We start from the raw sequence: 25093 nt of genomic DNA, 5'->3' as shown, positions 1-25093 counted from the left end.
TAGTGGGAGAACATTTAATGATGAGAAGAGAGTCCCACTGTAAGATAAAAACAGTATAAAATATTACCTGTTCTATAATATAAGGCCGGTTCCCCCTGCCAAAACTGAGGAGAACTCAGGACCCTATACAGCAAATGTGAATGATAGTCATCTTGGAATTCCAACGAGTTTTATCCTTATGGAGTTTTGTCCTTATTAATACTTTCTGTATTTTCCACGATGAACTTTATATTTTATTATCAAAATCATTTTATTGATGGATTAAAATGATGTGTCTTATATTTGCTTATAAGGTAATTGTGTTTGTGTATGTGTAGCATGTGCCTGTGTTACATGCCTGGGGGCACATACGTGTCTATGGTGTGCAGTAGGTGTGTGTGGTGTGTGTACATGTGTATATGTGTGTGTGTGGTGGTGGAGTAAGTGTGTACGGGGTGTGGGTATGTGTCTGTGGTGTGGGCGTGTGTGTCTGGTGTGGACTGTGTGTGTGGAGTGTGTGTGTCTGTGGTGTGGATTGTGTGTATGTGTGGAGGGGTGTGTTGTGTGTGTGTGTCCGGTGTGGAATGGGTGTGGGTGTGGTGTAGAGGGTGTGTGTGTGTCTGCAGTGGGGGTGGGGTGGGGGGGTGTGTATGTGTCTTTGGAGTGTTGGTGTGGAGGGTGTGTGTGTGTGTGTGTGTGTGTGTGTATAGGGGGGTGGGAGTCTGAGGAAACAGAGTAACCCTGAGCTGATAGCCAGAGGCTGGGGGTCAGGCACATGGGAGCTTATTATTCCCTCCTCTCCACTTTTGTAATTTTGGAAATTTTCTCATAATGTAAGGTTAAGCAGTATATAGATATTATTTTACAACTAAGTAGAATCAATGTATTAAAGATTATGAATTCTCTGAAATCTATTTTTTTATATTCTTGAACTTAAAAAAAAAAAAGATAGGCACCTGGGTGGCTCAGTCGGTTAAGCGTCAGACTTCGGTTCAGGTCATGAGCTCACAGTCGGTGAGTTCGAACCCTGCTGTGGGCTCTGTGCTGATGGCTCAGAGCCCGGAGCCTGCTTCGGATTCTGCCTCTCCCTCTCTCTCTGCCTGTCCCCTGCTCATGCTCTGTCTCCCTCTTTCTCAAAAATAAACATTTAAAAAGAAAAGAAAAATGAATGTATTTAGTTTCAAAAGGTGTTGCTCTTGCAAGAAAACTGAAAGACCCAGGAGGACCCTTGAGTCAAGCGGCTGCCGTGATCACACATGAGGAGTCCCTTGTAGCCGCGCCCCCCCCCCACCGCACCCCCCCCCCCCCCCCGAGTTCCAGGAGCACAGCCTCCCGCTCCGCTCACCGGGTTGTGTCTGAGGAAGCTGGGGGAGGAGGGAGGAGCCCGCTCTAAGCCCTCACGTGTCTGAGAGTGGAGTGGCCTTGGCCCATCACATGCTCTGGGCCGGAGGAATTGACATGGAGAGGACAGGGTTTGGTGGTGGTGTTGGTGGTTGACAGCCTAGAGACTTCAGGTACATACAAAGCTTGTGGTTTCTTCTTTTGGGCTAGGTCTGTGCCTGTCAAGTGCGAGCTACAGGAAAAATGTACGCCTGTAAGAAGCTAGCAAAGAAAAGAATAAAGAGGAGGAAAGGTGAAGCAATGGCTCTAAATGAGAAGAGGATGCTGGAAAAAGTGAATAGCAGATTTGTAGTAAGTATCTTGCCTTAGTCTTCCCTGTACGCGGTGTCCTGAGTCCCACCTTCCTGAGCGCACCTGCTGCTGGACTGGCCCACTCTCCACCCTGGGGTTCGCCCACTCTCCACCCTGGGGCGCGCCCACTCTCCACCCTGGGGTTCGCCCACTCTCCACCCTGGGGCACGCCCACTCTCCACCCTGGGGTTCGCCCACTCTCCACCCTGGGGCGCGCCCACTCTCCACCCTGGGGTTCGCCCACTCTCCACCCTGGGGCGCGCCCACTCTCCACCCTGGGGTTCGCCCACTCTCCACCCTGGGGTTCGCCCACTCTCCACCCTGGGGTTCGCCCACTCTCCACCCTGCGGCGTGCCCACTTTCCAGTCCGGGCTCGCCTACTCCTCCATCCCCGGCTCGAAAACTCCGCAGCCGGGGCTCACCCGCACTTCCAGGCTCAGCATGTGCTGGGAACCTGGGAACGTGCCAGGGACAGCCTCTTTCGTCTTAGTGGCAGCCCTCTTCTTTCCAATTCACTTCTTTTTTTTTTTTTTTTTTAATATATGAAATTTATTGTCAAATTGGTTTCCATACAACACCCAGTGCTCATCCCAAAAGGTGCCCTCCTCAGTACCCATCACCCACCCTCCCCTCCCTCCCACCCCCCGTCAACCCTCAGTTTGTTCTCAGTTTTTAAGAGTCTCTTATGCTTTGGCTCTCTTCCACTCTAACCTCTTTTTTTTTTTTTCCTTCCCCTCCCCCATGGGTTTCTGTTAAGTTTCCCAGGATCCACATAAGAGTGAAACCATATGGTATCTGTCTTTCTCTGTATGGCTTATTTCACTTAGCATCACACTCTCCAGTTCCATCCACGTTGCTACAAAGGGCCATATTTCATTCTTTCTCATTGCCACATAGTACTCCATTATGTATATAAACCACAATTTCTTTATCCATTCATCAGTTGATGGACATTTAGGCTCTTTCCATAATTTGGCTATTGTTGAGAGTGCTGCTATAAACATTGGGGTACAAGTGCCCCTATGCATCAGCACTCCTGTATCCCTTGGGTAAATTCCTAGCAGTGCTATTGCTGGGTCATAGGGTAGGTCTATTTTTAATTTTCTGAGGAACCTCCACACTGCTTTCCAGAGCGGCTGCACCAATTTGCATTCCCACCAACAGTGCAAGAGGGTTCCCGTTTCTCCACATCCTCTCCAGCATGTATAGTCTCCTGGTTTGTTCATTTTGGCCACTCTGACTGGCGTGAGGTGATCTCTGAGTGTGGTTTTGATTTGTATTTCCCTGATGAGGCGCGACGTTGAGCATCTTTTCATGTGCCTGTTGGCCATCCGCTTTCCAATTCACTTCTTACTGGGCACAAACATAAATGAGTGGGGATCCCACTCCCAACTTCCGACCTGCTATAAATCTGTAGCTGTCCACCACTGCCTGACCTGTGGTTCCTCTCCACACCCGGCAGTGTGCTCTTAACCAGTGAGGGCCCTCCTCTCCCTGCGGGGCAGACAGCCTTACCCTCTGGCCTTGCAGCCACTCTGACTCCTAGTCCTGAAAGGCACTGCCTCTGGTCCTTCTCTTCTCAGCGGCCTCTTTCTGACACTTGGCGAATGTATTACTGGCCCTCTATCAGCACATTCCAACTGTATGGGGCCTCAAATTCCACCTTCACTGTTTCAGGCAAGGATTGGACTTGTGGGGCTGGGGTGAACCTTGGGACCCTTCCAGGCCCTAGGCTGTGCATGAGGTGGTGTGGTTTTCACCGCCAAACGTGACTTCTTCACCCCATCACCTATCTCCCGTAGCAGCTACGGCAACAGGAGGGTCTGCCTGAAGCGGGGAGAGGAAGGTACTTTATGAAAGAATTTGTAGTGTTACACCTACTTCGTCCCGGTCATTCATGTCTCAGTACTGAGGTTCGCTGATTTGTGGTAGGGAACAAATGTTCCAGAACAGGGGCCTGCACAGCCATCATGTACGTCTCCTTGTATGATAGGTCACTTCTGCACCCGTGACACGAAAATCTTTCATAAAATCAGCTCATCTGGGGGTTTCTTTAAATATATTTGTATAACTACCTTGAAACATGGAAATCCATAATCTAGCTTTATGAAGGGAACATAAACGGTATCTATGGTTTATTCTATTAAAATGAAATATTTTAGTTTCTATATTCTTGGCCTCTCCCAAGGGACCTGGAAGTAACTTCCTTCATCCTTTTTTCCCCCAACTGAAGGATAATTGACATAATAATATCCTATCCGTTTCAAGTGCACATCATAGTGATTTGATATTTTTCTACATTGTGAAATGATTCTCATGATAAGCTTAGTTACCATATCAAAGTTATTACAAGTTATTAAAAAGTTACAAATATTGACTGTATTCCCTACGCTGTACATCACATCTCCTTGACTTATTTGCTCTATAACCGAAGTTAGTACCTCTTAATCCACTTCACCTATTTTCTGACCCCCAACCCCTCCCTACTCTTGTAACAAGCCTGTTTAGTGTTGGAGTCGGTTTCTGTTTTGTTGTTTCCGTTTTGTTTTGTTGTGAGTGTGTTTTGCTTTTTAGATTCCACATACGAGTGAAGCCATGTGGTGTCTTTCTCTGACTGACTTGTTTTGCTTAGCATTGTCCTTTCTAGGTCCGTCCACGTTGCCACAAATGGCAAGATTCCATCCTTTCTTATGGCTGAGCAATATTCATTCTCCTGTATACACATCACATCATCTTTATCCATTTGTCATCTATCAGTGGCCGCTTAGGTTGCTTCCATATCTTGGCTATTATGACTAATGCCACAGTCAACAGAAGGGTGCAGATACCTCTTTGGATTGGTGTTTCCATTTTCTCCAGATAAATACCTAGAAGTGGAATTGCTGGATCACATGGTGTTTCTATTCTTAATTTTTTGAGGAATCTCCATACTGTTTTGCACAGTGGTTGCACCAACTTACATTTCCACCAACAGTTGTACAGGGGTTCCTTTTTCTGCACATCTTCACCAACCCTTGTTTCTTGTCTTTTTGATTCTAGTCATACTGATAGGTGTGAAATGCTATCTCGTGGTGGTTTTGATGTGCATTCCCCTAATGGTTAGTGATGATGAGCATCTTTTTATGTGCCTGGTAGCCATCTGTATGTATATGTATGTGTATACATTTGGAAAAATATCTGGGGTGCCTGGGTGGCTCAATCAGTTAAGCATCTGACTCTCAGTTTCAGCTCAGGTCATGATCTTATGGTTTCATAAGTTCGAGCCCTGTGTCAGGCTCTGTGTCGGCAGTGCAGAGCCTGCTTGGGATTCTCTCTCTCTCTCCCTCCCTCTCTCTCTGCCCCTCCCCTGCTCACACTGTATCTGTCTCTCTCAACATAAATAAACAAAAAAACCACAAAAAATATCTGTTCAAGTTCTCTGCTCATTTTCTCATCAGGTCTTTTTTTAACATATTTGTATAATTTAGAAAATACATTTTGATATTATCTCCTTATCTGATATATGATTTGTAAATATCTGCCGTTCAGTAGGTTGGCTTTTTGTTTTGTTGATGGTTTCCTTCGCTGTGCAAAAGCTTTTTAGTTTACTATAATCCCATTGTTTATTTAAGCTTTTGTTACTCAGGAGACTGGTCTGAAAAAACATTCCTAAGACTGATGCCAAAGAGCTTACTTCCTGTGGTTTCTTCTAGGGGTTCTGTGGTTTTGGTTCTTACATTCAAGTCTTTAATCCATTTTTAAGCATGTTATTTTTTTAATGTTTATTTATATTTAGTTTTTAGAGAGACGGGGGGTCGGGGGAGATATAGAGGGAGAGAAGGCCCATGCATGTGAGCAGGGGAAGGGCAGAGAGAGAGGGAGAGAGAGAATCCCAAGCAGGCTCTGTGCTGTCAGCACAGAGCCTGATGTGGGGCTCGATCCCATGAACTGTTGAGATCATGACCTGAGCCAAAATCAAGAGTCAGACTCTTAACCAACTGAGCCACCCAGGCACCCCTCAAGTCTTTAATCCATTTTGAGTTAATTTTCGTGTATGGTAAAATGTAGTGGCCAGCTTTATTCTTCTGCATGTAACTGTCCAATTTTTCCAACACTATTTATTGAACAGGCTGTCTTTTCCTGGTTGTATATTCTTGCCTCCTTTGTCATAAATTAATTGATCTTATATGCATGTGTTTATCTCTGGGCTCTCTATTCTATTCCACTGATGTATGTGTCTGTTTTTATGCCAATACCATACTCTTTTGATTACTACAGCTTTGTAGTATAGTTTGAAATCAGGGAGCATGATGCCTCCAGCTTTGTTCTTCTTTCTCAAGATTTTTTTGGCTTTTCAGAATCTTGTGTTGTTTCATACAAATTTTAGGATTGTTTGTTCTAGTTCTGTGAAAAGAGCTATTGGTATTTCTTTAATGTTTATTTTGAGAGAGAGAATGAGAGGGAGAGAGCAAGTGAGTGTGTGAGTGGGAGAGGGACAGAGAGAGAGAGAGAGAGAGAGAGAGAGAGAGAATCCCAAGCAGACCTCATGCTGTCAGTGCAGAGCCCAAAGTGGGGCTCAAACCCATGAACCATAAGATCATGACCTGAGTCAAGATCGAGAGTCAGATGCTTAATTGACTGAGCCACACAAGCACCCCAGAACTATTGGTATTTTGATAGGGATTGCATTGAATCTGTAGATTGTTTTGGGTACTGTGGGCATTTGAACAATATTAATTCTTCTAATCCATGAGGATGGAATATCTTTCCACCTATTTTTGTCTTCAGTTTGTTTCATCAATGCCTTATAGTTTTGAGAGTACAGGTCTTTCATCTCCTTGGTTAAATTTATTCCTAGGTATCTTATTCTTTTGATAAAACTGTGAATGGGATGGTTTTCTTAGTTTCTGTTTCTGATATCTTATTATTAGTGTATAAAACTGCAACCTGTTTCTGTATGTTAATTTTGTACTCTCCGATGTTACTGATACCATTGATTAGTTCTAATAGCTTTCTGGTGAAGTCTGTAAGGTTTTCAATGTGTACTATCATGTCGTCTGCAAATAGTGAGTTTTACTGCTTCCAATTTGAGTGCCTTTTATTTCTTTTTCTTGCCTAATTGCTATGGCTAGGACTTCCAGTACTATGTTGATAAAAGTGATAAGAGTGGGTATCTCTGTCTTGTTCCTGATATTAGAAGAAAAGCTTTCAGCTTTTTATCATTGAGTATAGTATTAGCTGTGGGTTTGTCATATATGGCCTTTATTATGTTAAGGTATGTTCCTTCTATACCCACTTTATTGAGAGTTTTTTAAATCATAAATAGATATTGAATTTTGTCAAATGTTTTTTCTGCATCTATTGAGATAATCATATGATACTTATCCTTCATTTTGTTAATGTGGTGTATCACCTTGATGTATTCGTGGGTATTGAACCATCCTTGCATCCCTGGAATAAATCCCACTCGATTGTGTTGTATGATCCTTTTCATGTGTTGTTGAGTTTGGTTTAGTAATATTTTGTTGAGGATTTTTACATCTATGTTCATCAGGGTTATTGGCCTGTAATTCTCTCTCCCTCTTTTTTTTTTTGTAGTGTTTTTATCTGGTTTCAGGGTGCTTTTATCTGGTATCAGAATCAGGGTGATTCTGGCCTTGTAAAATGAATTTGGAAATCTTCATTCCTCTTCAATTTTTGGAAAAATTTGAGAATAGGTACTAAGTCTTCTTTAAATGTTTGGTAGAACTCACCTGTGAAGCCATGTGATCCTGGACTTTTTGTTTTTTATAGGAGTTTTTAAATTACTGCTTCAATTTCAATGCTTGTAATTGGTCTGTTCATATTTTCTATTTTTGTGTGATTCAGTCCTGAAAAGTTGGGTTTCTGGGAACTTATCCATTTCTTCTAGGCTGCCCAATACGTTGGTGTGTAATTATTCATATTAATCTTTTATGATTCTTTGTATTTCTGTGGTGTCAGTTGTAACTTCTCTTTCATTTCTGAGTTTAAAAAAGTTAATGTATTTGTTTATTAATGACAAGTCTGGCTAGAAGTTTATTGATTTTGTTTTTTCAAAGAACCAAGTTTTAGTTTCATTGATCTTTTCTATTGTTTTTTTTAACTCTCTATTTCATTTATTTCCACTCTGATATTTATTATTTTCTTCCTTCTACCAACTTTGAGCTTTGTTCTTTTTCTAGTTCCTTTAGATATAAAGTAACATTTTTTACTCCCTGCTTACAGTTGATCAGTGGAACCTGACCTGTACCTGTTACTCATTTCCTCCTGCTTCCCACTGCCCACCCTGACTGGCCCACAATATGATTATGTATGATGAAAGCCTAACACTTTCTATATAACTTATTGTGTATCTAGCCAACCACAAATAGTTAGATACAATGCCAACCACAAATAGTTAGAAAATTAAAAAAATTTAATTGATACCATTTATAATAGCATCAATAAATATCAAAATCTAGGCAAAAATTTAATGAGAATATGCAAGACTTCTAAACTGAGAGCTAGAAATGCTATTACAAGAAATTGAAGAAGACCAAATAATGTTCATGGATCAGAACATTCATATGAATCAACATATAAAGATATTGCTTCTCCCAAATTGATATATAGATTAAATGAATTAAATGCAGTCCTAATCAAAATCCCAGCAGGGTGTGTGTGTGTGTGTGTGTGTGTGTGTGTGTGTGCGCGTGCACGCAAATTGACCTACATACCAACAGAGAAGTGGGCAAAACACTTGGACAGGTACTTCACACAAGAGGTTGCAAATGGATAAGTATATGAAAAACTATGAGAAGTGTCTCCTTTATTTGTATGTACAGAGAAATGCACATTAAAACCACAGTAAGAGACAACTATGCCTCCACCAGCATTGACTGACGGCACAAAATGTTGGAAGGATGTGCAGCAGCAAGACCCCTCTTGCACTACTGTGGAGAGTGTCTTTAACTTGTATGCTAAACGTGGGTGTTCTACAAGTATGGACTATCAGTGCTCAATGATTAGAGAGCATAGCTTTGATAAATCATAGTCCCAAGTGTCTTTGAAGTTTTGCCACCTACCCACTTAGCCACAGAAGGTTCTGTCCTTGCAGTACAGAACTGTTGTAAAGTCTTTGATAGGTACATGCCTGAGAAGCGCCAGATGCATGATAGGCATTTTCCTGAAGCATATAGTATTTGGGTTTTCTAATTATAAATCTAACATGGGTTATTTGAATAATGTTAGCAAATAGAGTAAATCACCAATGAATGCGCAGGTTTTTGTGCTTTGTTTTTTATGTTGCTGTTGTCCTTAGGTTAGTTTGTCTTATACTTATGAGACCAAAGACTCCTTGTACTTGGTGCTGACCATTATGAATGGAGGGGACTTAAAGTATCACATTTACAACCTGGGCAGCCCTGGCTTTGATGAGCAGAGAGCCATCTTCTATGCGGCCGAACTGTGCTGTGGCTTGGAGGACTTACAGAAAGAAAGAATTGTGTACAGGTAAGAACAGAACGAACTCCTGGGCCCGAGAGCCCAAGACTCCCACCCGGCTACTGCTGACCCCTCACGAGCCTGGGCACAAGGGCTACGGGGCCCCTTGGTGGCCATTTGTAGGGTGTGGTCACTCACACCGCAGGAAATGGGGTCAGTCGGTGGGGGACCTTGGTTTTCTTTTCAGTTCTCTTCCATCTCTAGTAGGTTGGTTTTATTTGTTACGTTGATGAAATGTAGGCAGTTTTGCTCATGCAAGAAGAGCCCATTTCCCAGATTCTTAGGCATCTTGAGAGCTCTATTTAAGGTTGTAGACTATGTTCCCACAAAATAGCGTACAATTAAATGCCTCAATATTTTAATATCTTGTGCCTTAGAATTCAGTAAAGAAAATTAAGTTTAATTTAATAGGTAGAATTAAATTAGTATGATCGAATATTTAGTTTTAGGGAAAGCAGTCCTTCCTTCCACCTTTAGGTGTGGAGCTCACGGGCTCTGACACCCTTCTCTACCCCTCCCTGCACAGCCCGTCCCTTCGCCTCTGTGTGGCGGTGCACCTCTATGTGGAGACCATTCCCTACAGGAGTTTCTCACCGTGCCCTTTTCCTGAAATTCCCAAGGGCTCTGTGTATCCCCTGCCTTCATCTTCCCCATACAGTTGGTCGTGAAATCACCCCTGAATGTTTCCCAGATCATTCGTTAGGGTCACTGGCTTAGTTTGGGTCTTCCGTAGGTTACCTGGCAGGCAGACACTTGAATGGTCTCCCTAATGCCAGTCTTGCCCCAGTGCCTCCTCCGTGAGACCAGTGACAGGCCTTCCTGTGATGGGGATCTGATCCTGTCATGCTGTCCCTAGCTTGGACCCCTGTGGGCCTGGCTCCCCTGACCCTGTGTGACGCCTGTGTGATGCCGCTCCTCACTGACTGCTCCAACCCAGTGTCCTGCTGCTCCCCGAATGGGGACTCCCTGCCTTCGTGCTGGGCACATATTTGCAGCTCACAGTCTTCTCAAGCGTCCTCAGGGCTTCATACCTTTGCACATGTGGTCTGCTTGTCGGACGCTTTTTTTCACTGTGGCCCTTCTTCCTTCACTCTGAGACACTGCTGCTCATTGTCCCAGAGTTAGCATGGCAGTGTCCCCTCCCCCTGCCCCCGAGAATGTGGCCCCGAAGAACTGTGCTGAATCTACTCTGCCTGCGCTCTACAGATGGAACAACAAAGCCTGGATGACAGCATATCTGTTTACGACATGGTTTACCAAATATCTTAAGCCGACTGTTCAGACCTACAGTTCAGAAAAAAAGATTCCTCTCAAAGTAATACTGCTCATTGACATTGTACCCAGTCACCCAAGAGCTCTGGTGATGTATAGCAAGGTTAATGTTGTTTTCATGCCTGCTGATACAACATCCATTCTGCAGCCCATGGAGCAAGGAGTAACTTTTAACTTTGACTTTTTCGTCTTACTACTTAAGAAACACATATCTTGGGGCGCCTGGGTGGCTCCGTCGGTTAAGCGTCCGACTTCAGCTCCGGTCACGATCTCGCGGTCAGTGAGTTCGAGCCCCGCATCGGGCTCTGGGCTGATGGCTCAGAGCCTGGAGCTTGCTTCCGATTCTGTGTCTCCCTCTCTCTCTGCCCCTCCCCCGTTCATGCTCTGTCTCTCTGTGTCCCAAAAATAAATAAACGTTAAAAAAAAAAAAAAAGAAACACATATCTTAAAAAATATAAGGCTGTAGACGCCATAAATGGTGACTCTTCTGATGCAGCGTAAATTGAAAATCTTCTGGAAACGATTCACCATTCTGGATGTCCTTACGAAAACGTTTCTTGCCGTGGCTCATGGGAAGAGGTCAAAATACCAATGTTAACAGGAGTTTGGGAGAAGCGGGTTCCAGCCCTCATGCAGGACTTTGAGGGGTTCAAGACTCTGTGGTGAAGTCACTGCAGATGGGGTGGAAACAGCAAGAGAACTACGATCAGGGGCTGAATGGCTGCGATCTCAGGATAAAACTTGAACGGATGAGGAGCGCTTCCTACGGAGGAGCAAAGAAAGTGGTTTCTTGAGGTGGATTCTGCTCCTGGTGAAGATGCCGTGAAGACGGTTGGAACGACAACAAGGATTTAGAATATGGCATAAACTTAGTTCATAAAGAGCGGCAGGGTTTGAAGGGACTGACTCCAATTTTGAAAGACGTTGTACTGTGGGTAGAATGCTGTCAGACAGCATCACGTGCCACAGAGAGATCATTTGGGAAAGGAAGAGGCGGCAAATTCATTCTCTTGTTTTGAGGAACTGCCACAGACACCCCAGCCTTCAGCAACCAGGACCCTGATCAGTCAGCAGCAGTCTGCGTCAAGGCAAGACCCTCCACCAGCAGAAAGGTTGCAGCTCGCTGAAAGCTCGGATGATGGTTAGCAATAAAGTATTTTTTAAATTGAGGGATTCATTGTTTTTTTTAGACATAACACTGTTGCACATTTAATAGATTATAGTACAGTGTAGACATAAGTGTTATGTGCACTGGGAAACCAAAACATTCATTTGACTTGTTTTATTGTGATAGTCCCTTGATTGTGGTGGTCTGGGGCCAAACTGCCGTGCCTCTGAGGTGTGGATTACTGGATTGGCTAGAAACGAACCTTTTATGAACCAACCTTTCACCTCAGGCTTCCCCTTGCCCTCCGACAGAGCAGGTGAAAGGCATGGGTTGGCCGGCACTTCCTGGGAACTGGAATACCTGTCTCCTCCTCTGCTGTGTCCACAACACCTGCCATCGGGAGGTGCCCACTAAGTGTTTGCTGAATGAATGACTGATGGCATTCAGCCTCTGCTGGTACCTTCCCCTCCTCTTTTAAGCTAAGGACCTGTAAAGCACTGCTTGCATTCTTCAAAAGAAAGGTTTTTGTGGCCTACTTCTTGTTGTCAGAGATTGCCTCTTGACAACCTTGATCAGACCAGGTGGCAGAAAGATGACCTTCCTTTTTGCAGAGGGACAGTACAAATAAAAATGCTTTACTATTTCAAGTCTAAGGTCAGAAGGGAGGAGGCACTCAGGTTGGGTTTTAGACCAGCCTTAGGGTATAACATGTTAGCGGTCAGAATTGAGAGCCTGGGGGCCACCTCACCCTCCTCCGCAGGAGCTTCCCCCGAGGGTGCCAGGCCTTCCGCGTGCCTCTCACCAAACTGGAAGTAGCAGGACGGATGCTGCAGCCTAATGGGCTCCCGGGATTCTCTCTACCAGAAGTGCTTTAAGTCGGGGAAGGCTTCCCAGAGGGGCTGGGACTCACCAGGCAGCTTGGGTAGATGGCTAAGATCTGGGCAGAGGGAGAAGGGGTCGTTCTTCCAGGGGAGATGAGCATTGTGTTTGCATTCTGGAGAAAGTGGGCAGAGGAGTCCATGGAAACCAGAGCAGTCCTAAAGAGAGGAGGAAGGGAGAAGCAAACATGCTGGCTTTTGGGGTGCCTGGGGAGCTCAGGCGTTAAGCATCTGACTTCGGCTCAGGTCATGATCTCACGGTTCACGAGTTTGAGTCCCACATCAGGTGAGCTCGAGCCTCACTTTGGGTGAGTCCTTCTTCTCTCTCCCCTCTCTCTCTTCCTCTGCCCCTCCTGGGATTCTCTCTCTCTCTCTCTCTCTCTCTGCCCCTTGCTCACTTGCTCCCTCTCTGTCTCAAACAAAAAACATGTTGGCTTTCTGTTGCCTGCCAGGCCCTAGGCTGTGCCTGTTTGTATCTGTTATTTTTTTGGAAAAGGTTAAGAAGTTGCTAAAGTGCCAGAGCATCGTTGGGGTCTTTTATTGCAGATGTAATTTTCCTGGAGTATTTCATCTTTTTTGTCTGTAGTCCTCTGCTTTTTGTTCCCATAAAATGCCTGAAACAGCATAACAACAAGCCACAAAAGAAGCGCCAGACTCAGTGTGGCCCAGGAGCACCCCTGGGGCTGGGCTGCCGCACAGCACTCGGGAGGCGGACAGCAGGTGTGAGTAGCACGGTTGTGTGGTTTTCCCGTGTAGTTGTGTCGTACCTTTAGATTCCTCTACGTATAACATGGCTTTGTCTAGACTGTTCAATGACAAAAAGCAGGTGAATGAAAGTGTAGATGTAATCTTGAGAGATATGTGATGCTTTTGAGTGTGCAGCCTTATCTTCAGTTAAGAAATCAACCGTTTAAAACAAAACAACGATAGGGGCACCTGGGTGGCTCAGTCGGTTGAGCTTTCGACTTCGGCTCAGGTCACGATCCTTGCGGTTTGTGAGTTCGGCCCCGCGTCAGGCTCTGTGCGGACAGCTCGGAGCCTGGAGCCCGCTTCGGATTCTCTGTCTCCCTCTCTCTCTGGCCCTCCCTCCGGACATGCTCTGTCTCTGTCTCTCAAAGATGAATAAAGGTTAAAAAAATTAAACAAAAAACCAGAACAACAATAAAGGTATTTGTGTGTGCGTGCATTTTAAGTCCAGCTGAGAACTTTCACTCGCAAACTCTCGTGCGACTTTTTTGCCTGTTCATTATGCAGACATGTGAAGGGGACTGCGGGCCTTCGGGGTTTTGAACGTCCTTTAAAAGTTAACTTAAGAACATAGTTTCTACAAAATCAGATGAACTAAAGTGCTTTTAGCTAGGAACAGACTCCATGGGTCCATGCCCTGACACCACCTGAATACTAACGTGCAGGCATAACCAATTCCTTATTAAACAGCACTTGGGTTTCTGGGTAGTGTGCTTGACCCTTGAGCAGCCTGGAGGTTGGGGCATTGACTCCCTTGCAGTCAAAAATCCACAGAAGACTTTTGACTCCCCCCAGACTTAACCTACTCATAATTTACGCTTGACTGGAAGCCTTACTGATGACATAAACTGTCGATTAACATGTATTTTGTATGTTATGTGTATTCTACCTTATTTGCTTACAGAAAAGCAAGCTAGAGAAAAGGAAATGTTAGTAAGAAAATCATGAGGAGAACATACATTTACAGCACTAGACTGTAAGAAAACCCATGTGTAAGGGGACCCATGTTATTCAAGGACCAGCTATGCTTTCTTTCCATGTAAAAGCTTTTCCCGAGACCAGCCTACTAGCAGCTGGATACAGAGAACAACCTTCTTTGTGTTCTTCAGCCTCTCTGGGGATGGCACATTCTGCTTGCTATTGTTTGGGTAGTGTAATTTCTTTTAAATTATAAGAATTATTTTACATAACAATGTATAGTCTGTATGCAGGTGAAGATGGCAAAAGGCTATGAAAATTTTAATGAGTTACCTTTTTAAAATGTTTTCAATTTTGCCACTATGGAAAACAGTGCGGAGGTGCCTCAAAATATTAAAACTAAAACTACCATATAACATAGCAGTTTCACTTGTTTTTTTTTTTAAGTTTTTTTTTTTTAAATGTTTATTTATTTTTGAGGCAGAGAGAGACAGAGCATGAATCGGGGAGGGGCAGAGAGAGAGGGAGACACAGAATCCGAAACGGACTCCAGGCTCTGAGCTGTCAGCCCAGAGCCCGACGCGGGGCTCGAACTCACGGACCGTGAGGTCATGACCTGAGCCGAAGTCGGACGCTCAACCGACTGAGCCACCCAGGCGCCCCACTTCTTTTTTTTTTTTTAATTTTATTTTTAATTTTTTAAAAAATTTACATCCAAGTTAGTTAGCATATAATGCAACAATGATTTCAGGAGTAGATTCCTTAGTTTCCCTTACCCATTAGCCCATCCCCCCTCCCGCATCCCCTCCAGCAACCCTTTGTTTCTTTATATTTAAGAGTGTCTTATGTTTTGTCCCTCTCCCTGTTTTTATATTATTTTTGCTTCCCTTCCCTTATGTTCATCTGTTTTGTATCTTAAAGTCCTCATATGAGTGAAGTCATATATTTGTCTTTCTCTGACCGACCAATTTCGCTTAGCACAATACCCTCTGGTTCCATCCACGTCATTGCAAATGGCAAGATTTCATTCTAAACCACGTTTCCTTTACTAATCCTCACAAAACTAAAAGTAGTTACTAAATCAGGATGATTTCTACAGTTTTATTTTATAATAAACAAGTTTAACAACTTAAACTTGCAGTACATGCCCTTTCACTTTGTTTCCACGTATCACTGTTTTTTGAAGAAAACCACTCCCTATGAAATGAATAACAAAAGATGGTCAAGATATATACTAATAACACTTATTTGTACAACACACAGCATTTTCAGAGCCCTTTGGCATACACTGTAATTTACCGTCTCAACAGTTTTGAGGGATCATGTCTATTTACAGATGAAGAGAGATTGTCTCTCGTCACCTTCTCTGTGAACGATGGATACTGATCCAGGCCTTGTGTTCTATCCTTTGTGCCTCACTCTTTCCCATAACAGGAGGGAAAACCTGAATCAACCTGTTTTGTTGTTTTGTTACATTTCTCAAGAAAGTTGACTCTGCCTTAATTAAGCAAGATGAAATTTCCACCTGTCTGGAATGCTGTAGTTAGAAATTGTTAAGGGAAACGGATGTTTCGTTGTGCATTGGATTTCTTTTTCTAGTGAATGAGTTGTGGATTGAAAAGCAGATGATATTATTCACCGTAAGGAGAAGGCAGTTGGTGTGCAGGAGACTAATGGTGGGAAGGAAAGAGTTTGGACCTACACTTTTCCAGTAGTGAATTGGCCCATACAGGCCATTAGTACAGATTATTGCTGTCACGTTAGATTTTTCAGTAGCAGGAAGGATCATTCAGTCATTCCAGAAATGTATATTGAGCCCCAGATGCACACACACTTCTTAGTTGCATGCTAGAAGCACACTCCGGGGAACAGATTGGATTTTGAAGTCCTTGTGCTCAGGAAGCTTATAACCAAGAGGCTAGAAGGGTAGTGTGCAAATACACACATAAATAGAGATATAACTACCATTTACAAGAAGCGCTTCAAAGGATAATCTCTTGTTTCCATTGGTTTTGAAACATGGAAGTTAATTTAAAGTGAGAATGGCAGATCTTAATGTTTAAAAGAACTATTAACCTGCATGTGACCCACATCCTTCCAGATTGGACATTTCTGCCTCATAGCAGTGTCTGTCTCTAACGACAATAGCAACTAAACAGATCCATTCTCTGGAGGCTGTCTTGGACAGGTGAGCTTTTCTGAAGTGGGGGGCATGGTGGCATGACAGGGGAGGGGGACGGACCTTAGAATGTTGCCCTGAGGCTCATGAGCCCCATTACCTTGAAGAACGTTTAAGGGAACTCTAGGGAACGAGCCAAAGTTATTTTTGCCTTTGTTTCCTTACTCTCCCCCTTCCCTGATGGAGAACATTGCTTCTGATGCCTTCTGATGGGGGTGGAGCTGTTTCCCAAGACCAACGTCTGTTTAGACTGTACTGAAGATCCAGCGTTGCCAGGGTTTAGGAAACCCTCACCTGTGGCCGGGCCAGCCCTTGCCATTCTCTTCCCCTGACTCTCACAGTGTGCCCAGCAGATCGCTCACCCACGGCCTCACTCCCCAGGAGAGGCCGGCTACGTGGCAGGACCTGGCAGGGAGTGAGGTGTCTTCCACCAGGAAGACAGAGGGTCATCGGGGGAAAGCAGGGCACTGGGATGTGGACAAGGGAGGAAGTCACCGGATGAGCCGTTCAAGCCTCAGCCTCCAGAAATCAACTTACGCCTCAGTAACAGGCTGAGAAATGTGATCCAGATGGCAAAAATGTCTTTAACAAGAAGAGGATGGACATAAAGCCAGAAAATGAGTTTCTGGCCCCAGAGCATGGAGGTGTAAGATCACTCTTAAATGGCTGGGAGCACAACGAATTATATGCAAGTTATACCCAAGTCAGCAGGCTGTGTGTGTGTTTGGGGGGGGGGGGCGGTGTACAAATGTAAGAAGACGACCTCACTTGTTTTTAACCTCAGCCTTGGACCCTCCTGTACATGCTGACGTCAGCGTGTGTTCCTGGCTCCAAAAGCAGCTGAAAAGATCACTAGGAAACCCCTCCCCGGGCAGGTGAGGAAGCCAAGTCCTGGAGGCCGAGCGAGTGGCCAGTGATGAGGCAGTGCTCAGTGTCCAGTGTCCTCCACACCCCGTGCCCCAACTTGGAGATGCGTGAAGACAGCCATTAAGTTGACTAAAAGCCTGGAGAAATTGTTTTTGGAGCAAGGTGGGAGAAACAACACGTTGTGGCCTAAAGCGTGGCAGTGGACTGCTCATCTGCGCGCAGCTTACAGCGGGTGTGTGCGGGAGAAGCGGGTGGTCTGGGGCCTGTTCCAGCTTGTCCTTGAGCGTCCCTGTGACACCTGTGCTTCGCTCGTCCTCGAGACTCACATTCTGCCCACAGCTACTTCACAGATCTTGTGGCCCCGACAGGAGGTGGTGCCTGTGCCGTGGGGTAAGCACAGTCGTGGTGTGTGTGGGTAGCGAGCAGACCCGAAGGCCGCCTCTACTGTTAACTCCTTTGGGAGACGGATACAGCACACTTCCTTTCGGAGCGAGCGGACTGGCTGTGCACGGTGGCCCCGAGTGTGCGCTGCTGAGCTGTGCCCCGGGGTTGGGTCGGGAGGTCTCAGGCGGGGCCCCAGCTTGTATTGTGACCAGTTCTGCAGGGCGCAGTGAGGCTTGGGAAGTCCCCAGAGGAGGTTCTAGTAATTTGGGTGGGCAGGTGTTGTGGTGGTGATGAGTGTAAATTTACGTTAACAAGGAGGCTGTGGAAGTTTCGTGTCAAGGAAGACTCCTTTTCTTAAAAATAACATTTATTAGGATTTTTTTTTTAAAACAGAAAAGAATAAAGGAAAAAACAAAAATGTTCATCATTCCGCCCAGATAATGCAAGAGCATATGCATGGGTCTAGAAAAGGCAAACACAGGGGTGCCTGGGGGGCTCAGTAGTTTAAGCGTCGGACTCTTGATTTCAGCTCAGGTCACAATCTCACAGTTCTTGAGTTTGAGCCCCATGTTGGGCTCTATGCTTACCTGACTGAGCCACCCAGGTGCCCCTAAGTAAATAAATTTTTAAAAAAAGAAAAGAAGGGGCGCCTGGGTGGCTCAGTCAGTTGAACGTCTGACTTCAGCTCAGGTCAGATCTCGTGGTCTGTGAGTTCGAGCCCTGTGTCGGGCTCTGTGCTGACAGCCCGGAGCCTGGAGCCTGCTTCGGATTCTGTGTCTTCCTTCCCCTCTGCCCCTCCCCCACTCATGCTCTGTCTCTCCCTGTCTCAGAAATAAATAAACATTAAAAAAAATTTTTTTTAAATAAAAAAAGAAAAGAAAATGCAAACATAGAAGGCCCCCACGTCTCTGCCACTGGTCTCTGTCCCCAGGGAGACCGTTACCACAGTGGCGTGGGTGTTGCTACAGGAAATGTTTCTCTGCAGCTTCTTCTCTCCCTGGGCTTGGAACCAGGTAACCTCTTTCCTTTCCCAGGGCGGTGGGAGTTGGCCTGAGCAGGCTTTACAGGAAGTGCAGCCTGTGGGCCTTGTGGGCAGTGCTCTCACTTCAGCAGCTCCTGGTTCTGCGGGGCCTCTCTCTACAGAGCGTTCTGGAGGCCAGCCGCTTCCAGCCACCATTGCTCTCACTAGCTTACTGTCTGTCCATCTGTCCTGCTGCTTCTGCCTCCTCTGTAGGTTCTAGTCATTTGGCCACAGATCAGGGGTGATGCTCAGGGGACACAGTGTTGTGATAGGGCCATACTGGAAATCAGAGTTAAATGTAAATCCTTTGAAAAATAAAATTTTGGGGGCTCCTGGGTGGCTCAGTTGGTTGAGCACCCGACTTCGGCTCAGATCATGATCTCGTGGTCTGTGAGTTTGAGCCCCACGTCGGGGTCCGTGCTGACAGCTCACAGCCTGGAGCCTGCTTCCGATTCTGTGTCTCGCTCTCTCTGCCCCTGCCTTATTCATGCTCTGTTGCTCCTTCTCTCTCTGTCAAACATAAATTTTAAAAAAAATTAAAAAATTAAAAAAAAAAGAAAAAAATTTTTCTCTCTAAGGGAAGAAACAAACAAGCAGCAGCTTGACATATTACTTTTAAGATATCTTAGTCTTTCGTGATCTATATTTATTCAAAGTTTGTGGTATTCCCCACCTCCCCTTCACAACGAACTGCCAATAACAGTCACTGCTGTTGCTTACCTGCTTCCCGCTGCAAGGCCTGAGCTCCCCAACCCTGCCTTGCCGGGAAGCGGGTGGGTGTGGATGGCTCTATGAGGGGAGGACATGGAGGCCTAGGGCGGTTAAGGCCACGCAGCGGAGAAGTGGCAGACGGTGCCTGTCTGACCCCCAGAGCTGAGTTCTTCCGATACGGGGGATTTTCACTTGTTGACATTTTAAAAAGTACGTTAATGATGAGAGAAACAGCCAAGTTTATTATGGACTAATTCCTTACTGACCTTCCGTTAGATCCGCGGGCCTGTGCAGAGCGGTTCGCACACCGCTGGCACATGCACGGTGCTTGCCAAGATGAAGCCTCTGTGGGGTCCTTGTCCTTCCCAGCGACAGCGTGAGGGGCTCATGAGCTGACCCACAGAGGGTGGTCTTGTCGTCTCCCGTTCTTGCTGCTGCTCAGAGTAGAGACATCTGTGGTCATTTCTGCTGGGTGCTGAGGAGTCACAGTGTCGCCTTATGAATAACTGAGCTTTTTGTTGTTGTCCCTTCCTTTGTAGAGACTTAAAGCCTGAGAATATCCTCCTCGATGACATTGGTAAGTGAGTGAGCTTTTCACGTCTAACGCATAAGGCTTTGTTAGGAGGGACCTGGCTACAGAGAGTTAATGTGCACTTAGCCTCTTATCGCAGAACAGAAACAACACCAGAAAGAGAAACTCACTGGTACATGTTCTTTTCAAAATCTAATAGAGATAATAACGTTGTCATTCCCCCGTATTTAGGCAAGAAGCAGAGATGGTCATAATTTTCTGTTAATAATTGAGTTCTAGAAGCATATTAAAATAAATTCAAAAGTAAGAACATTTTCCTCTGCCCATATCTTGCTTTTTCCCTTGGAGGGGTATATCTTTGCCCTCCTAAATACTGACCCGCTGCCCTTGCCTTCGGCTTCTTTCACAGAGCAGGAGCGCAGGTGGCTGGCTGGGGACCCTGCGAGCACAGGCGGGGAATGGCCCTTGTGGACCGGCTCATTGTCATCAGCAGGTGCCCCTCCTCAGTTCTCGGGGTGATGGCTGCACTGGGAAACGCCTTCTGGCCCTTAACCCGCGGTTCACTGTGCTGTGCTGCTGACCAGCGGGGCGTGAAAGTGGCTTTGAAAACAGAGGATGTACTCTGTGTGGAAACGGGAAGTGATCTCCAAGATACAGCATTCCCTGGAAAGAAGTGAAGTCAAGCACAGCATAGAGTGTGCTGCCTTTTGTGTAAAACGAGAGGGGAAGTAATGTGTATTTGCATTTGCTTTATACGTACAGACCTGAAGAAACACAAAAGAAGACTCATAAGAAACTGTTAAGAGTGCAGATAGCCTAGGGGGAGCAGGGTTTCCACTGACACTAATGCCCTTTTATATTTTTCAGTATGTAATTCAGTTTCTGCAAAAGAACCCACAACATGCTGGGATTCTTATTGGAATGGTATTGGATCTATAGAAACTTTGCGGAGAACTGTCATCTTAACAATATTAAATCATTCCGTTTAAGAAAATAGTATATAATCCCGTATATTTGGGGCTCGTTTAATTTCTCTCCACATTATTTTGTGATTCTGTTCGTTGTAGCACCATGTGAGTACATTCGTTATTCAGAAGTCATTTGTGTGTATTACTTTTTTTTTTTTTTAACGTTTATTTATTTTTGAGACAGAGAGAGACAGAGCACGAACGGGGAAGGGACAGAGAGAGAGGGAGACACAGAATCAGAAGCAGGCTCCAGGCTCTGAGCCATCAGCCCAGAGCCCGACCCGGGGCTCGAACTCACGGACCGCGAGATCGTGACCTGAGCCGAAGTCGGACGCTTAACCGACTGAGCCACCCAGGCGCCCCTTGTTTGTATTACTTTTAAGTGGACTCAGTGAAACTCCACGGAGATGTTTGTAGTTCTTTCTGTGCATCACTCCCTCCTCTCCAGGACTTTCCCCCACAAATTTCAGCTGACCTGTCTTCCCTCAGTTCTAATCTCTGTCTTCTTAACTTAGCAACACCACCTGTTCTGTGTAGGCTCCTTCTTGCAGTGCTGGGATCCGGAAGCGGCTCCTGGTCCGGGAGGACGGTAGGACCCAGCTGTCTTGTTTCTCTCCTGTCGGGAAGCACCATCCCTGGCTACTGTAGACCCAGTGCCGAACAGTGTATTGGGGCCATTTTTTAATTATTTCTGATTGAAGAGCAAGTGTTGCATCAGTTACCCCTTGTTGGTTGGAGGCAGAAGTTCCGTACATTCCGGTGGGGTCTAGTTGTACATATCGGGGTATCCTTTTTCAGTATCGCGTTGTGGTTTTCACCGTAAGGGTCGTACACATTTTTGCTATTTGATGTTCTTTAATGGTTTTGTTTTTAAAACTTCTATTTGCTTGTTGCTGGTATTTAGAAATCTAATTTCCCCTATTATTTTGCATTTTACATTACTGTCTGATACACTGTTGAAATCGAACCAATACCAGTACATTATTATTAACAAAAATCCATGGTTTACTTTAAGGCTCATTCTCTGGGTTGCACATTGTGTGGGTCTTGACAAAGGTGTGATGACATATGTCCACCCTTACTGTATCACACCGAGTAGTCTCACAACCTGAACGTCCCCTGTGTATCACATATCCAGCCCTCCTACCTTCCTTCCAAGCCTGGCAACCACCCATCTCTACTCACTCTGCCATTTTGCCTTTTCCAGAAAGGCATAGACTTGGAGTCATGTGGTGTGTAGTCTTTGCAGACTGGCTTCTTTCACTTAGTAATACACATTTAAGGTTTCTCCAGCTCTACGCTTGAGGGCTCATGTCTCTTTACTGCTGAATAATATTCCACGGTCTGGACGGACCAGAGTTTATTTGTCCATCACCTGCTGAGGACATCTTGGTTGCTTCCAAGTTTGGGGAATTAGGAATAAACCTGCTCTACACATCCACATGCAAGTTTTCGTGTGGACGGAAGTTTTCAACACCGTTGAGCATATACCAAGGAGGGTGATTTCTGAATCAGACAGTAAGAGTATGTTTCGTTTTGTAAGAAACTGACAAACCATCTCCCAGAGCGGCCGCGCCTGTGATCCTGCGTTCCCGCCAGCTGTGACCGGGACCGCCTGTCGCTCTGCGTCCTGGTCAGCATGTGCTGGGTCAGAGCCCTGGATTTGGCGGTTCTAAAAGGTGTGCAGTCTTAGTGTTGTTTTGCTTTGCAGTTCCCTAGTGACATGCGGTGTTGACCATCTCTTCTTATGCTCGTTTCCCAGTTGCGTATTTTTGTTATGAGGGGTCTGTTCAGGTCTTTCGTCCATTGAAAAAACTGGGTTGTCTCTTTTCATACTGTTAAGCTTTAAAAGTTCTTTATGGGGGCACCTGGGTGGCTCAGTCAGCAGCTCAGGGGTAGCCTTTTAACATATCACCTTTAAGTACGAAATTTGCTGTAGTATTTTTGTAGATACTCTTGGTCAGATTTAAGAATTTTACTTTTTGGGGCACCTGGGTGGCTCAGCCGGTTAAGCGTCCAACTTCAGCTGGGGTCATGATCTCACCTCACGGTTTGTGAATTCAAGCCCCGCGTCAGGCTCTGTGCTAATAGCTAGGAGCCTAGAGCCTTCTTCAGATTCTGTGTCTCCCTCTGTGCCCCTCCCCAGCTCGCACTCTGTCTCTCTCCCTCTTTCTCAAAAATAAATAAACACTAAAAAAAATTTTTTTTAAAGAATTTTTCTTTTTAAAAAAATAACAAATGGTTGTTGAATTTTATCAGTGCTCTTCAAGATAATTATAGGATGTCCTTTTTCTCTGTTCATATAGTAAGTTTTCAGATGTTAAGCTAACATTTCATTTCTGAAATAAATCCAACTTGGGCATAGTATGCTATTCTTTACATAGATTGCTAGATTCTGTTTCCTGGTATTTTGGGGGTGAAGGTCTCTGCTCTCTGTGTCTGTAGTATCATGGGAGCGCCAGCGGCCTGCTGTTGCCTACATCCCTGCAGAGGCTCCAGGGCCCAAAAGTCTTGACTCAGCCGCCGGCGGGCCCAGCCTCGGTGGGAGTCGCAGGTTGGAGCAGCTGGAGAGTGGCCGTGTGTGGCCCCTGTTATGCCCAGAATTCGTGATCCCCAAAGACCACCAGGGAGCCGAGTCCGATGCAAAAGCAAAGAGCCTTTATTCGAGCTAGCTCGAGCTCAATCTCCTACCTGAACCAACGCAGCGGTGAGATACCGGAGAGAGAGAGCAAGTTTCAAAAGCACAAAAGGTTTTATAGGGATCATGGCCTTAGCCGATTGGCTGGGGAAGGGTCGTGGACTCAGCTGATTGGCTGCCAAAGTGTGGTCCCAGATCAGCAGTTATCAGCGTCACCTGGAACTTGTTAAAAATGCAAATGTTGGGCCTGGTGGTCACAGACCCACTGAGTCAGAAACTCTGGGGGTGGGGCTCAGCAATCTGTGTTTGAACAAGTCTTCCAAGAGATTCCGATGCAGCCGAAGTTTAAGAACCACTGTGCCTGAGGATCTCTAACATGTTTGGCCTCAGCGTATACAGAACGTTTCTCACTGGTCACCTATTAACCATTGGCTGTCAGCCTTGCTGTGCTATAAATACCTAGCACCAAACACCATCCCCAGAGACTCTGATTAATTGGTTTGGGGAGGGGTAAAATGCTCCCAGGTCATTCTAAGCCTGGACAGGGTTGAGGGCTCCTGCCTCTGGCCCCGACCTGAGAGAAGCCCTCCCTCTTCTACTCACACTTTCCACGCCTCTCACACTCCCCTTCCTCCCACCTCAGACTTCGGAAGAATGCATCAATCGGTAAGTTACTTAAGGGGAGGAGGCGTGTTCTGAGGTTTGAGCAGGAACTTCTTTCTGCGGCCATGTCGGGGACATAGTCACTAGTCAGCCGGCCTAGATCTGCTCTTTCAGCCCCCACTGCCAGTGAGCAGCCTTGCTCTGACCAGGATTTGCAATGCTTCTGAGAAATGCTGGTGCCCCTTGGCAGCTCACCTCTGTGTGGTTCTCTGCGCGGGCGTTTCGTCCATCCGATACAGTCACCGTCGTGGCTCGTGGACACCCTTGGAGGACGGCTTGTGTGATTTGTTAGGCCCTGCAGTTGTGGCTGGTAGTAGCATGGGCCGCCCTGACCTTCACCACCCTGCCCCGAAGCAGGAGCCCAGCATCATGTCTGTAGTCTTGACTGTTATTTGTTCTTTTGGTGCTGTGCACCTGGTCACATTCCTGTTAAGAATGGAAAGGAATATTCTACAGAACTTTGTTTTGCTTTTCTTGATTTCAGGAGATTAAAAAAAATGTTTATTTATTTTGAGAGACAGAGAGAGAGGGAGGGCATATATGTGCACATGCACGTGCGTGGTGGGGAAGGGCAGAGAGAGAGAGGGGGAGACAGAGACTCCCAAGCAGGCTTTGTGCTGTCAGAATAGAGCCTGACACAGGGCTCGATCTTACAAACCATGAGATCATCACCTGAGCTGCACCTGAGAGTTGGACGCTTAACTGACTGAGCCACCCAGGTGCTCCGATTTCGGGAGACTTTAAATCTTTTCTTCTTGTTTTCCTATTCTTTCAATTTTTAAAATGTAATCCGAGCTATACTTTATGACTTATGAATGTGATTGATTTTAGGATTTTTAGTATCATGTAGTTACAATTCCCAAGAACTAATTTCCACCAGAAACCATAGAACATAAGAGTAACTCTTTCATTTCCCATCTAGACAGCTTGTTAGGGCTTCTGTTCTTGTCTGTAAAGCAGAACTTGACATTTGTGGTGAAATTAGGTTTTTTAAAAAAAAGATGATTATAAAGAGAACTATAGGCAAATATCTCTGAACATGGTTGCAGAAATC

At 45.5% G+C, this 25093-nt stretch overlaps 1 protein-coding gene across 1 annotated transcript in view; it reads left to right on the top strand.

Annotated features, from left to right (window-relative positions):
- The window catches only part of GRK4 (G protein-coupled receptor kinase 4), a 96594-nt gene that overhangs the window by 55470 nt on the left and 16031 nt on the right, over positions 1-25093 (top strand). The window contains exons 8-10 of the mRNA XM_042937034.1: positions 1531-1671; positions 8972-9162; positions 19778-19815. Of these exons, the coding sequence (XP_042792968.1) occupies positions 1531-1671; positions 8972-9162; positions 19778-19815 (370 nt within the window). The remainder of the gene's footprint in view (positions 1-1530; positions 1672-8971; positions 9163-19777; positions 19816-25093) is intronic.

The sequence above is a fragment of the Panthera leo genome, chromosome B1, assembly GCF_018350215.1.
Source record: "Panthera leo isolate Ple1 chromosome B1, P.leo_Ple1_pat1.1, whole genome shotgun sequence".
Lineage (NCBI taxonomy): Eukaryota > Metazoa > Chordata > Mammalia > Carnivora > Felidae > Panthera > Panthera leo.
Note: the sequence above shows the minus strand (reverse complement) of the source record. Positions and strands in the feature narration are given on the sequence as shown.